The sequence below is a fragment of a genome (assembly GCF_019968985.1).
Source record: "MAG: Porospora cf. gigantea B chromosome Unknown PgB_NODE_769_length_11283_cov_130.425, whole genome shotgun sequence".
Taxonomy (NCBI): Eukaryota; Apicomplexa; class Conoidasida; order Eugregarinorida; family Porosporidae; genus Porospora; species Porospora cf. gigantea B.
Genome location: NW_027179250.1, coordinates 1 through 11,283, shown reverse-complemented (window position 1 = coordinate 11,283; position 11,283 = coordinate 1). Strand labels below are relative to the sequence as shown.

The following is an 11,283-nucleotide window of genomic DNA, read 5'->3' as shown; positions in this document are numbered from 1 at the left end:
CAGAGTGCACTCCGGCATTCTCGACATGCTCAGAGATCGCGTAGTTGAGCACGACTCCGTTACAGGCAACCGCATCCATCTCGACCTCCTTGGCGCCAACAATGTACTTTGATATAACCACTGGGAAGTCGGGTGACACAACGGAAGCGCTCAAGAGAAAGTCCTTGAGATCATTTGGCGTCGTGCTGACCCTCATGCTGGCGCCAGAGAGAACATACGACGGTCTGACCAGTACGGGAAAGGCCACGTCTTCACAGAACCGCAACGCACTCTCGAAGGAGGTGAACGCCGACCATTGAGGCTGGTCAATGCCCAGGGAGTCACATAGCGCTGAGAACTTCGAGCGGTCCTCTGCACGGTCAATGGATTGCACTGAGGTGCCCAGGATGGGGACTTGTAGAGCCGCCAACTTCATGGCAAGGTTATTTGGCACCTGCCCTCCTACGCTGATTATCACACCGTCAGCTCGTTCCTTCAAGTAGATCTCGTGCACATCCTCCAGACTAACGTTCTCGAAGTACAAGCGGTCCGTTTCGTCAAAATCTGTGGAGACTGTTTCTGGGTTGCAGTTGACCATGATAACGTGGTGGCCCAGGTTGCGCAATGTCTTCACGCAAGCCATGGCAGACCAGTCAAACTCCACGGAGGAACCGATTTTGTAGCAGCCGCACCCGAGCACCATGACGCACAGTTTTTTCTGCGTCGTCGCGGTGCGGCGGAAGCTGAGGAGCCGCTGTGGATTGGTTTCGTCGCGGTTTCGCGGTCGTGCGCCCGACGGCGATTTATAAAGTTCCTCCTTGGCGCTCAGAACGTCGGATTCGGTGCCATTGTATGTGACATACAGGTAGTTGGTTTGGGCAGTGAACTCCGCGGCAGTGGTATCGATCTGCTTGATCACTGGGAATACTCCAAGACCATGTCGCTTCTCGCGGATAGCAGCCTCGGAGCACGACAGAACACGGGAAAGCTCCAGGTCGCTGAATCCGAATTGCTTCGCAATCAGGAGCCGGTACCGGTCGAGGTTCTCCTGGCCTTCTGTACTCAGTTGGTGTCTAGTTCTGATGATGCTTTCCAGTTTGTATAAAAAGAACCGGTCAATGGAAGTAAGTTGGAACACATGCTCCACAGTAAGGCCTTTCTCGAAGGCTTTGGCCACCGCCCAGATTCTGCCTGGCGACGGATTGGCCAACTCGGTCTTCAGTTCGTCGAGGTCCTCGATGGGACAATACGCCGGCGAGAATCCTGTGGAATCGTTGTCAGTTACCATCCGAAGGCCCTTCTGTATGGCCTCTTCGAAGGTGCGTCCTATCGCCAACACCTCCCCGACACTCTTCATGCAGCTGCCCATACGCTTATCCACGCGGCTAAACTTCCGAAGGTCCCAGCGAGGCACCTTCACCACACAATAGTCTAATGCAGGTTCGCAGCAGGCTGAGGTATTACGTGTTACTGAGTTCCGCAGCGAAACAAGGTCCTGTCTCAGGCCCAGACGCGCTGCCATGTACGCTAACGGATACCCAGTCGCCTTGGACGCTAGCGCCGACGATCGGCTAAGTCGCGCGTTCACCTCAACCACACAGTGGACCCCTGTGGTTGGACACAGAGCGAATTGCACGTTGCACTCTCCGATGATGGCGAAGTGTCGTATGATCTTCAACGACGATTCACGCAACCGGAAATACTCCTCATCGGTAAGAGTCTGGGACGGTGCCACCACAATGGAGTCTCCAGTGTGGATGCCTAAAGGGTCGAAGTTCTCCATATTGCAGACTGCGATGCAGTTGTCAAAGCGGTCGCGAATGATCTCGTACTCCACCTCCTTCCACCCGTGAAGGGACTTGTCGATGAGGACTTGCGGGGTCACGGCGAAAGCAGCTGTACTCAGAGACCGCACCTCCTCGCGGTTGTGGGCAACACCTGACCCCAGGCCTCCGAGGCAGTACGCACCTCGAACGAGAACAGGGTACCTTATACGGTCGGCAATAGCCACCGCCTGGTCCACTGAGGTGGCCGCGTCAGAAAGAGCAACGGTCTCCCCGATGCTCTTCAGACGTTGCGCGAAGACTTCACGGTCCTCGGTCGCCATGATCGACTCGATAGAGGTCCCGAGCACCTCCACGCCGTACCGCTCGAAGACGCCAAATTTATGCAGTTCTACCGCGCAGTTCAGCGCCGTCTGCCCCCCGAACGTACAGAATATGCCATCTGGCTTCTCCTTGCGGATTACCTCCTCCACGAAGAAAGGGGTCACAGGCAAGTAGTAAGTCTGGTCGCAGAGGCCCGTCTGCACCGTTGCTATGTTCGGATTAATCAGCACGGACTTCACGCCCGAGTCGCGCAGAGCCTTGATACACTGGGACCCGCTGTAGTCGAATTCACCAGCTTGACCTATGGAGATACCTCCCGAACCCAGAATGAGAACCTTGCTGTAGACCTTCGGGAATTTCACTGGGGCTGTAAGAAGCAGACTGGGTGACGTAAATGTCAGAACACCTACCGAGACGGGCTCGTAACAGACCTCATGAAGTCGTGGAAGAGGAAGGACGTATCTGTGGGCCCCGCACGATGCTCTGGGTGGAATTGCACCGAGAACCAGGGCATTTGAGTGTGGACGATGCCTTCGTTCGTCTGGTCGTTGGCATTGATGAACAGCTCACACCACTGCGGAGGAAGACTGCTGGCGTCCACCTCGTAACCGTGGTTCTGGCTGGTAATGTAGCATCGTGTGGTTCGGGTGTCGATAACAGGCTGGTTTAACCCCCTGTTACCGAGTGGCATCTTCCTGGTTTTGGCTCCCACAGCCAACGCCAGGAGCTGGTGCCCAAGACATATGCCAAAGAAGGGTCGTTGTCGCTTCAGATACTCCGCAATCTCTCGTATGGTAGGTAGACAAAGCGCTGGATCACCTGGTCCGTTGGATATCAGCACCCCATCACACTCTTCGTTGGCCCATCTGTAGTCATAGGGCACCACGCGCACACGAATGTTGTAAGGGAGCTTGTACAACAGGTAGCGTAGAATGTTTGTCTTTACCCCGCAGTCGACAACGGTGATTCGAATCTCCTTTTCGACGAGGAGCTCACCCTGATAGGCTGACTGCAACTCAAGGACGTCCTTTCGACTAACAAACCGGCTAAGGCACGAAGTCGAAGGGTCTGGGAAGTCCATAGGAATGGGATCATCAATGGGTTGAATCCATCCGACGGTAGACCCATGTTTTCGTATAGCCTTGGTCAGGGCTCGGGTGTCCACTCCGCAGATGCCAGGCACGTTGTGTTCCTCCAGCCACGCCGAGAGCGTCTGGACGCTGTCCTGATGGGAAGGCTCACCAGTGAGGCTTGCTACTACCAGTCCGGCAACCTGGATCCTGTCGCTCTCGTGATGCAGCGGAAAACCGAAGGCGTCCTTCGCCGCGCTGGGAACGCCGTAGTTTCCTGCCAGGGGATAAGTGAGTGTCAGGATCTGCCTTGTGTACGATGGATCTGTCAGAGACTGGACGTAACCAGTCATAGCAGTAGTGAATACAACCTCCCCTGAGGTTCGTCGTCGACTCCCAAAGTATCTTCCCTCAAACGAAAGGCCGTTGGACAGCAACAGCCTAGCATCCATGTGTCTGAATCTGTTTGCAATAGCAAAATTTCGCCCCACATAGCACGAATTGCGAGAGCTTTGGTGTCTTCAGAGTCCAAGAATTGGTGCGTGCTCAACTCACAGGTACATAAAACCGAAGTCCTTTATGAACCAGATGAAGGCAGAAGACTGAGTAGCCAGCGCTGCGATTTCTCTTGCTGACGCCAACAGAAATGAGCCAACGGACGTGTTAGGAGGTTCTCGGGCCTCCACTAACCGGAGGAGATGCGGGGGACACTGGAAGACCACAGGGTTGGAGCTCGAACCGTCAGTGTTCTCCAACCTGATGTGCTTCAGAAGGCAGCCAGAGGAAATGTCGACGACCACGGCCTGTTGGCTGTCTGGAAGGAAAAATGCGGCGCCTTGGGAGTCGACTGACAGCTCTTGTGAGATTACCGGCTTGGTCAGAGATTCCGCCACCACGTACATCCGCAGAGGCAGCTGGGAGGAGGAATGCACAGGCTTGCGAATGTCGAAACTCATGACCTTGTTTTCTACGGTCCTCAGAAGGCAGACATTGCAGTTTACCTTCTTGAGGCTGGCGACTTGCCTAGGCGCGCCTACCGCCTCCGCTTGGTCACACCAGGTCGGGCACCGCGTGTCCCAGACTCTCAAAGAGCCGTCAGAGTGACCAGACAGCAGTGTGTTGTTGCTCAACATCACCATCTTGGAAAGCTTTGGTTTAACCGCTGCAGTGGGCTGCCAGGCCAGCAGGCCTCTCTCGATGCTCAAGAGAAGGAGGCAACCTCCACCTGCCATGACGTGCTCCCCTTCTACGAAAGCGGTATCCCAAATCTCCGAACGAGCCGTACATCTCTCTTCACCGATCAAACCGGGTACCGATATGGATTGGATGGGGTTGAACGCTGACCGCGTTTCATCCTTGGTGTCGAATACGTGTAGGGAGGGGTCCTCGGGGAACCCGAGGAGGTTGCTCGTGACCACCTTCGACTTGTAGGTGTGCAATGAGGTGGGCACCTTTACACACGGACCCATGGCCATCTCGTCAATCTTCCAGTCAGACACTGTGCCGTTCCATGCTGTTATGGCTAAGAACTGTCACTCACTAACGGAGTTGAGCACCAGCTGGTAGCACTCTTGAGCTGTCGGTGAACTAAAAGGCTGCGGGTCCTGCGACTGGAGCATTCGCCAAACAAGCAGACCAAGTCGGGCCTGGTCACTATGTCATCTATGTCCAGGCACTCACGCTGACAGCATCTCTATGGGTTTTTGAAACGTGAAGTAGCCTGAGTGAATACGGCGGCACGCAAATCTGCCCCAGGCGTAGGGGTTGGTGACGTGGTCAAGCTGTCTCAACGAGAGGAGACAGGCATGAAAGGATCTCAACCGAGAAAAGACGTCGACGTCCTCCATGAGCCCTATACGCATTGGCCGGGGTGGCTCGCCCAACCAGTTGACGGAAACGGACTGGAGGCTGGAGGACCGGGACATCTCGGGGATTTCATTTGCCATGCCAGCCCACGCGCCGGTGACGGAGCGGTCTGCCGGGGAGTTGCGGTGACCCCACATAACTGGAGGGTCTCGAGACCGCATCTTTTTGGTATCCGCAACAGGTGATTGTTTCAGAGGACGCAAAATCGACAGGCGCAATTCCTGCAGTCTCTGCGCATCGCTGTCAACCATATGCTATCATCACGCTATCACTCATTTAGTCCAGTGCAGTCAACTTCTGTAACAAACGGGGTGTCGAGGGGATTTCCGACAAATGGCTCAAGAAGATTGTACGAGTCGTGAGCTGTCTATGTAACAACCGATGCCCATATAGAAGGCCAGCCGCGTTGTAACAACTGACGCGCGTTTATGCTGCTGACATCAGGACGTTGGTTGCTTTTAGCGAGCAGCGGTCGCCTTGCAGACCGCTGGTGAATGTGCTGGCAAGCTTGCCGCCTGAAAATGGGCATAATGGTTGTCGACGCATCAGCCCATTCCTACGGAGTCTCTGCTATGGGCTTCGGCGGTCCGATAACCCCCGTCAAGACTCACGAACTGGGCAGCAACAATGACGCCCAGCTGTTGGCTGACTTCGGCAAGGCCTGGGAAAGCATGGCACAGGAGGACATATCAGGCTCGGACTACTACTTCAACTCCTACAGTCACTTCGGAATTCACGAAGAGATGCTCAAGGACAGCGTTCGAACAGGAGCCTACCGGAAGGCCATCCTCGACAACAGCCACCTGTTCAAGGATAAGGTGGTGCTGGACGTTGGCGCCGGAACAGGCATTCTTTCAATGTTCGCCGCGAAAGCTGGCGCCAAGAAGGTGATCGCTTTGGAGTGCTCAGAGATCTCGGAGCTCGCAGAGCGAATCATAAAGGACAACGGCCTCTCTGATAAGATAGTAGTGGTGAAGGGCAAGGCGGAGGAAGTCGACTTAAGTGAGATTGCTCGTGAACTGGGCGAGACCGGCGAGTTCGTGGACATAATAGTGTCTGAGTGGATGGGCTACTTCCTGCTGTACGAGTCTATGCTGGATACCGTAATCTTCTGCAGGGACAAATGGCTTCGCCAAGGCGGACTGCTCTTCCCAGACCGCGCTACGTTACACGTAGCAGCCATCGAAGACGGTGAGTACAAGAGAGAGAAACTGGAGTTTTGGGACGACGTATACGGGTTCGACTATGGGTGCATGAAGCGCTGCGTGGTAGAGGAGCCGCTTGTCGACACCGTCGAGAAGACTGCGATGTCCACTGACAGCTGCTGCGTGTTGGACATCGATCTGAACACCGTCACAACGGACCAACTGGAATTCACCTCAGCCTTCCAGATTCGGGCCCAACGAAACGACTTCGTTCATGCCCTAGTGGTCTGGTTTGACTGCTGCTTCTCGGCATGCCACCGACCTCTGGTATTTACCACCAGCCCTTACGGACAGTACACGCACTGGAAGCAGTCGGTGCTGTACCTTAATAACAGCCTTAAGATCAAGGCTGGCGAGTCAATCGCCGGCGTCATGTGCGTCAGAAAGAATGACCGAAACCCCCGAGATTTGGACATCAAACTGCACTACGACTTCAAAGGGGAAATCATGGACGACTCCGAAACGCTTTACTATCGTATGAGGTGAATGAGACAGTGAAAATTGGCAATTCTTACGTGATGACCGCTAACCTAACAGATGTTCAACGGGCTGGCTGGCTGAATGCCATCCACCTCACCGTCACTGGGCGTGAAGCCTCTTACGTGGAACCCTCAAAGCTCGCTGCGCCCAAGGCCCCGGTGCAGTTGCTCCCTTGCTTATTCTGGGGCACCGTACCTCACTTGGTGGACGAGGGCGCCCTTGTCGAGAAGGGAATCACCGACGTGGTGCTACTATGCGTGAACAACCTCTTCGAGGACCAGCAGACCACCCTCAAGGTTCACCATGTGCCGGTGTTCGAGTCGTCGATCATGCGAGACGCGTTTCCCACTGTGGAGGACATCATCACTAGCGTGAACGAGAAGGGTGGTAAGACCCTCGTCTGCTGCGCCTGTGGCGTAAACAAGGCGGCTGCCATGGTTGTTGGGTACCTCATCAAGAACGAAAATTGGTTGTTGCTCGACGCGATCGAGCACACCCGTGATCGGTGTGGCTGGATAATCCAAGTTCCAGAGTATCAGGAGCAGCTATTTGACTTCGCCGCTTCCATGAACCGCTTGGACCCGATAAACCGGTGGCCTCGAGAGGACTGTGATTCTGACCTCGATAGTGATATTGCTCACTCGCGTGTAGATATGGGCATGGGAGAGTCACTCAAGAAAATTAGTTTGCTTTAGTGGTATTAATTGACACTCAGTATAGTTGTGATTCTATACCCTCTTCGGATACATCATCATAATCGTTTCTCGTTTTCGAGGTCTTTGCCGATTTCTTAGATGATTTCCCTGACTTCGCCTTTTTGGCTGTCAGGGCACCCACAACGCCAGATCGCGCAATAGAGACATTGGCGAGGTACCGAGCGAACTCATCGTCGCTGCGGATGCCCAGCTCCACTGCGCGAGGTGTAAGCTTGTGCATAGAGTTCTGTTTCACGGCGTCGCCACTCACTTGTGCCAGCTCACAGACCATGTACTCTAGAATGGCCGCTACAGCCACAGCGGAACTCGGTGAGATGCGCCGTGCGAATTTTCCGTCACGCATTAGCTTGCGGACACGGGCGACAGGGAACGTAAGTCCCGCCCTAGTGGAGAGCGTATGACGATCTGTTGCCGCAGAGCCGAGTTTGCCTTTGCCTTTTGACATCCTGAGAATGAACTTTTCCTACCCATGCCCACACACAAAATAACGAAAAGCTCGATGTCACAAGAAGAGCTCGGATGGAAGATCTACCCTGTGGAAGCCTACCACGCGATGGTGAAGCCAGACGCGGCCATCAAGCCGGTGCTTTCGAAGGAGGCTCTACGGGAGAGAACTGCGAGCTACATCTCCAAGGGCATGCGGTACAGCGTGGGGGCAGCTCTGCTGGCACACAGAGGAAACGCGCCTCATTTGCTGCTGCTAGAAGACACGGAGACGGGAGCTACTGGTTTTTTGTCTGGCAAAGTTAAGTCGTGGGAGGAGCCAGTCACCACTCTGTCTAACAAGCTCTCGAAGCTCATCGTCAGCTCTACAGACGCAGAGGCGACTATCGGAGCTCTGGTGGGCGTATTTTGGCGGCCGGACATTGATAGTCCCTTGTTGCCCTACTTGCCCATCCACGTTTCGAGGCCCAAGGAATGCATGCAGGTGTACCAGGTCGTGCTGCCGTCGGAGTGCTCGCTCTGTCTGCCCCCAGGAGTGCGTATTCGTGCCATATCATTCGGAGATTTGCTATCGACGGAGGCCAGAGTCGATCCAGCCACTGCCGGAATGGTGGCAGCTGTATCGCGATTCAAGCTAAAGTGCTTTGAGGAGGAGACTACTCACCAGTAGGGTTCACTCCGTTCGACAACCCACACTCGTAAACCGGTTCAACAGTGGCTGGACTTTGTGATGATGTGCATGTAGACGTAGAATCAGCCCTGGAATCGTCGAATTTCGCATGAGGGCGGTCACTGGCGACGACCACGGCCAACTCAAGGTCGTCGACTTCGAAAAGCGGCTAGTACGGCGCCACATCAGCGACGTCCACCCCAAACGTGGCATCAACACCATGGCATGGACTGGCCGACACATGCAAGGCGAGAGTTCCGCCTTTTGTCAAGCTGAAGACGAGGTTACGGTTGGAAGGGCGAATGGAATCGTCCAGGCCTTCGAGCTGGCTGAAGGAGCGGAATCCAAGTTTGACCTGCAGCCGATACGACAGTTTCGGCTGCCGTCAGCCTGCGTCTATGTCAGCTCACTTGCCCGAGCGATGAACGCAAAGGCCGGTCTTGTGTCTGTGGGAGCTCAAGGCGAAATTGCCATCGTGGACTGGCGAGGCCAGTGGAAGGTGCCGACGAAAGACTCGTGGATGACTATGGAGGAGTCTACGTCAGTGCTGGACCCACGATGGTTCTCTGAAATCGACTGCGGAAAGCGAATGAAGAATCGAACGAAGAAGTCCCTGAGACTCATAAACTCCGAGAAGGAGAATAAGATGCAGGTTGACTGGTCAGAGTCTCTGGACGTCTCCAACCCTTCCAAGAAGAAGAAATCCTGGTTCGTCACAGGATACCTTACAATGGGCCCCGTTACTAAGGCCTGTCTCGACGAATGGACGACAGCGGGACGCCTATTGACTGGTGGGGAGGAGAACGACGTCAAGCTCTTTGACCTCAAGGAGGGCCGCTGCCTGTATGCCGCTCGAAATGTGAGGCCCAACAAACTCAACTACGTGACCGACATCGACGTGACCGCGTTAAACTTTGCTGGCGCTTTGGGCCCCGAGTTGTTCCTGGCTGGCAACAGGGAGGGTTCCCTGCGTCTTTACGACATCCGCGTTCCTAAGTATCCCGTGATGGGCTGCCAAGGCACCATAGAAAACAGGCCGATCAGCAGTATTGCCACTCGGCCTCCCTGGGTGCACCGGGGATCCGAGGATGAAGCCTCGCCGGCCTTCAGACTGCTCAAGCGCCAGACTGGCTGTGACGACATGGGAGTGGTCGTGGCCGATACCCATGGTATGCTGTACAGGTACGACCTCCGCCGACTTGACGAGCCCTTCCGGCATAAAATATACGAAAGAGACCCCAACACACAACTGTCGAAAAGGAGAAAAGTGGCGCGGAAGCTGCACAGCCTGGACTGCGGCGCTGGTGAAATAATGTTCAACGAGCCAAACACTCACTTTGAGTTCCAGATGATGAAGTCCTACCGCGGAATTGTCGGTACGCCCGAGGCCGTGCATGTGCATGAGGACGGGTGTCACCTGCTTGCTTCCAGCATGGAGGGCAAGCTCCATGTCTTCAACACTCGCCGGCAGGAAATCGAGCAGACGCTGTTTTTGAAGAATCCCGTGACGTCGTGTCTCTGGAGTTCACATCCCGTTATGTAGTCGAAGAATTAAATTCTTTTTGATGAATGAATTGGGAAGCTTGCGAGAAATAGCCGAAGCCAGAGTGCTTCAGGCAGAATCAGAGGCCGCACGTGCAGAAGAGACCGCGTGGGGCAGCGAGCTGACTCGCCTTTTGGACGGCTGTCAAGTGGAGCTAAATCGACTTGGCGAGGCTTGGTCCGCGGTAGTCGTAGATGCTACCAGAGACTTCGTGGCGCAGATCGACGACATTGACGACGCCGCTTCTCAGGAGCGGCGAGACGTGCTACGCGACGCAATTTACAAGACGACTACGCTGCTGAAGGCGCTGCCCCATCATTTTGCGAACCTGGCCACATGTGAGGCCCACAAGGCTGCAGCGCAGGTCGAGGCGCTGGGCGCCGCCCTTCACAACAGAAAGACGGACACACGCTCGCGGGAGCTGCGGTTGCTCGAGCAATGCTCGTCCGTGCCTGAGAATGTGCGTAACTCATTGGATGTAGGGGGCAAGGAGTTATGTCACACAGGAACACATAAACAGCACCAGGGAACTCTGCGAAGCAAAGGCTCAGCTTGACCACAAGAGGCTACAGTGAGTGAAAGGCGTCGTCGGAACAGAACGTCTTCCCTGGAATCCAGTGTGGCTGCGTTGCAGGTCAGTCATCAACAAAAGTCTCGACAAATGGAGAATGAGAATCTTCATCTCACCAGCGGTCTCAAGAAAGCGCTGGCGCAGTACGAGTCCACTCAGACCACATTGCAGAACCGCCGCGCTGCATCTATCAACCGGATCAGCAGAATACGCGACAAAGGCATCAAAGAGGCCAGCCGGGTCCATCAGGAGGTCATCTCATATGACCAAGAAATTAGACAAAGGATTCTTAATGAGCACAAGCCTGATGGCTCAGATGTTGTGATCGCTGAGACCGATATTGAGAGGGATCTCTTAAGAATCAGTGAGCAGAGACCACATTCACACACAGTTGGTTCACCAAAGAGCCAGTCATCTCTGGTGGATCATGAGGAGTGGGTGCGACTGGCTACCCCAATTCCGATCCCACACCTGGCTGACTGGGATTTCATAGAAAAAAGTATTGTACACGGAGCAAAACAGCTGAAAGCAAAAGCCAGGACCGCCCAATCAATAGAGGCGGTTACGAAAGAGACAAAAGCACTCTCCTCGCGGCTACAAGAAAAGTTGGTTGAGTTACATTCAGATGGCA

At 54.7% G+C, this 11,283-nt stretch overlaps 7 protein-coding genes across 11 annotated transcripts; 5 read left to right on the top strand and 2 right to left on the bottom strand.

Annotated features, from left to right (window-relative positions):
- On the bottom strand, positions 1 to 5,274 carry KVP17_005013 (uncharacterized protein; the record flags this gene model as incomplete). 4 transcript variants are annotated; one of them, XM_068523721.1, is made up of 5 exons in its annotated part: positions 1 to 2,468; positions 2,498 to 3,619; positions 3,713 to 4,670; positions 4,698 to 4,810; positions 4,838 to 5,274. In XM_068523721.1, coding segments are annotated over 5 exons (5,098 nt in total), but the record flags the coding sequence as incomplete, so codon positions are not given. The 4 variants fall into 4 exon arrangements, with proteins under 4 accessions (XP_068371888.1, XP_068371887.1, XP_068371886.1 ...); XM_068523720.1 differs by lacking the exons at positions 3,713 to 4,670; positions 4,698 to 4,810; positions 4,838 to 5,274 and having other exon boundaries at positions 11 to 2,468; positions 2,498 to 3,609; XM_068523719.1 differs by lacking the exons at positions 1 to 2,468; positions 2,498 to 3,619; positions 4,698 to 4,810; positions 4,838 to 5,274 and having other exon boundaries at positions 3,709 to 4,632.
- Positions 5,275 to 5,544: 270 nt separating this feature from the next.
- On the top strand, positions 5,545 to 6,714 carry KVP17_005015 (uncharacterized protein; the record flags this gene model as incomplete). The annotated part of the gene is made up of 1 exon (XM_068523724.1): positions 5,545 to 6,714. One exon carries the CDS (start codon positions 5,545 to 5,547, stop codon positions 6,712 to 6,714), a length of 1,170 nt encoding a protein of 389 aa, XP_068371891.1.
- Positions 6,715 to 6,746: 32 nt separating this feature from the next.
- On the top strand, positions 6,747 to 7,403 carry KVP17_005012 (uncharacterized protein; the record flags this gene model as incomplete). The annotated part of the gene is made up of 1 exon (XM_068523717.1): positions 6,747 to 7,403. One exon carries the CDS (start codon positions 6,747 to 6,749, stop codon positions 7,401 to 7,403), a length of 657 nt encoding a protein of 218 aa, XP_068371885.1.
- A 16-nt stretch (positions 7,404 to 7,419) lies between these two features.
- Positions 7,420 to 7,869, bottom strand: KVP17_005016 (uncharacterized protein; the record flags this gene model as incomplete). The annotated part of the gene is made up of 1 exon (XM_068523725.1): positions 7,420 to 7,869. The coding sequence occupies one exon, from the start codon at positions 7,867 to 7,869 to the stop codon at positions 7,420 to 7,422; it is 450 nt and encodes a 149-aa protein (XP_068371892.1).
- Positions 7,870 to 7,923: 54 nt separating this feature from the next.
- On the top strand, positions 7,924 to 8,538 carry KVP17_005017 (uncharacterized protein; the record flags this gene model as incomplete). The annotated part of the gene is made up of 1 exon (XM_068523726.1): positions 7,924 to 8,538. The coding sequence occupies one exon, from the start codon at positions 7,924 to 7,926 to the stop codon at positions 8,536 to 8,538; it is 615 nt and encodes a 204-aa protein (XP_068371893.1).
- A 109-nt stretch (positions 8,539 to 8,647) lies between these two features.
- KVP17_005014 (uncharacterized protein) lies at positions 8,648 to 10,081 on the top strand (the record flags this gene model as incomplete). The annotated part of the gene is made up of 1 exon (XM_068523723.1): positions 8,648 to 10,081. The coding sequence occupies one exon, from the start codon at positions 8,648 to 8,650 to the stop codon at positions 10,079 to 10,081; it is 1,434 nt and encodes a 477-aa protein (XP_068371890.1).
- Positions 10,082 to 10,103: 22 nt separating this feature from the next.
- Positions 10,104 to 11,283, top strand: KVP17_005018 (uncharacterized protein; the record flags this gene model as incomplete). Of its 2 annotated transcripts, XM_068523727.1 has the most annotated exons (4): positions 10,104 to 10,559; positions 10,588 to 10,652; positions 10,679 to 11,016; positions 11,044 to 11,283. In XM_068523727.1, coding segments are annotated over 4 exons (1,099 nt in total), but the record flags the coding sequence as incomplete, so codon positions are not given. The 2 variants fall into 2 exon arrangements, with proteins under 2 accessions (XP_068371894.1, XP_068371895.1); XM_068523728.1 differs by lacking the exons at positions 10,679 to 11,016; positions 11,044 to 11,283 and having other exon boundaries at positions 10,104 to 10,637.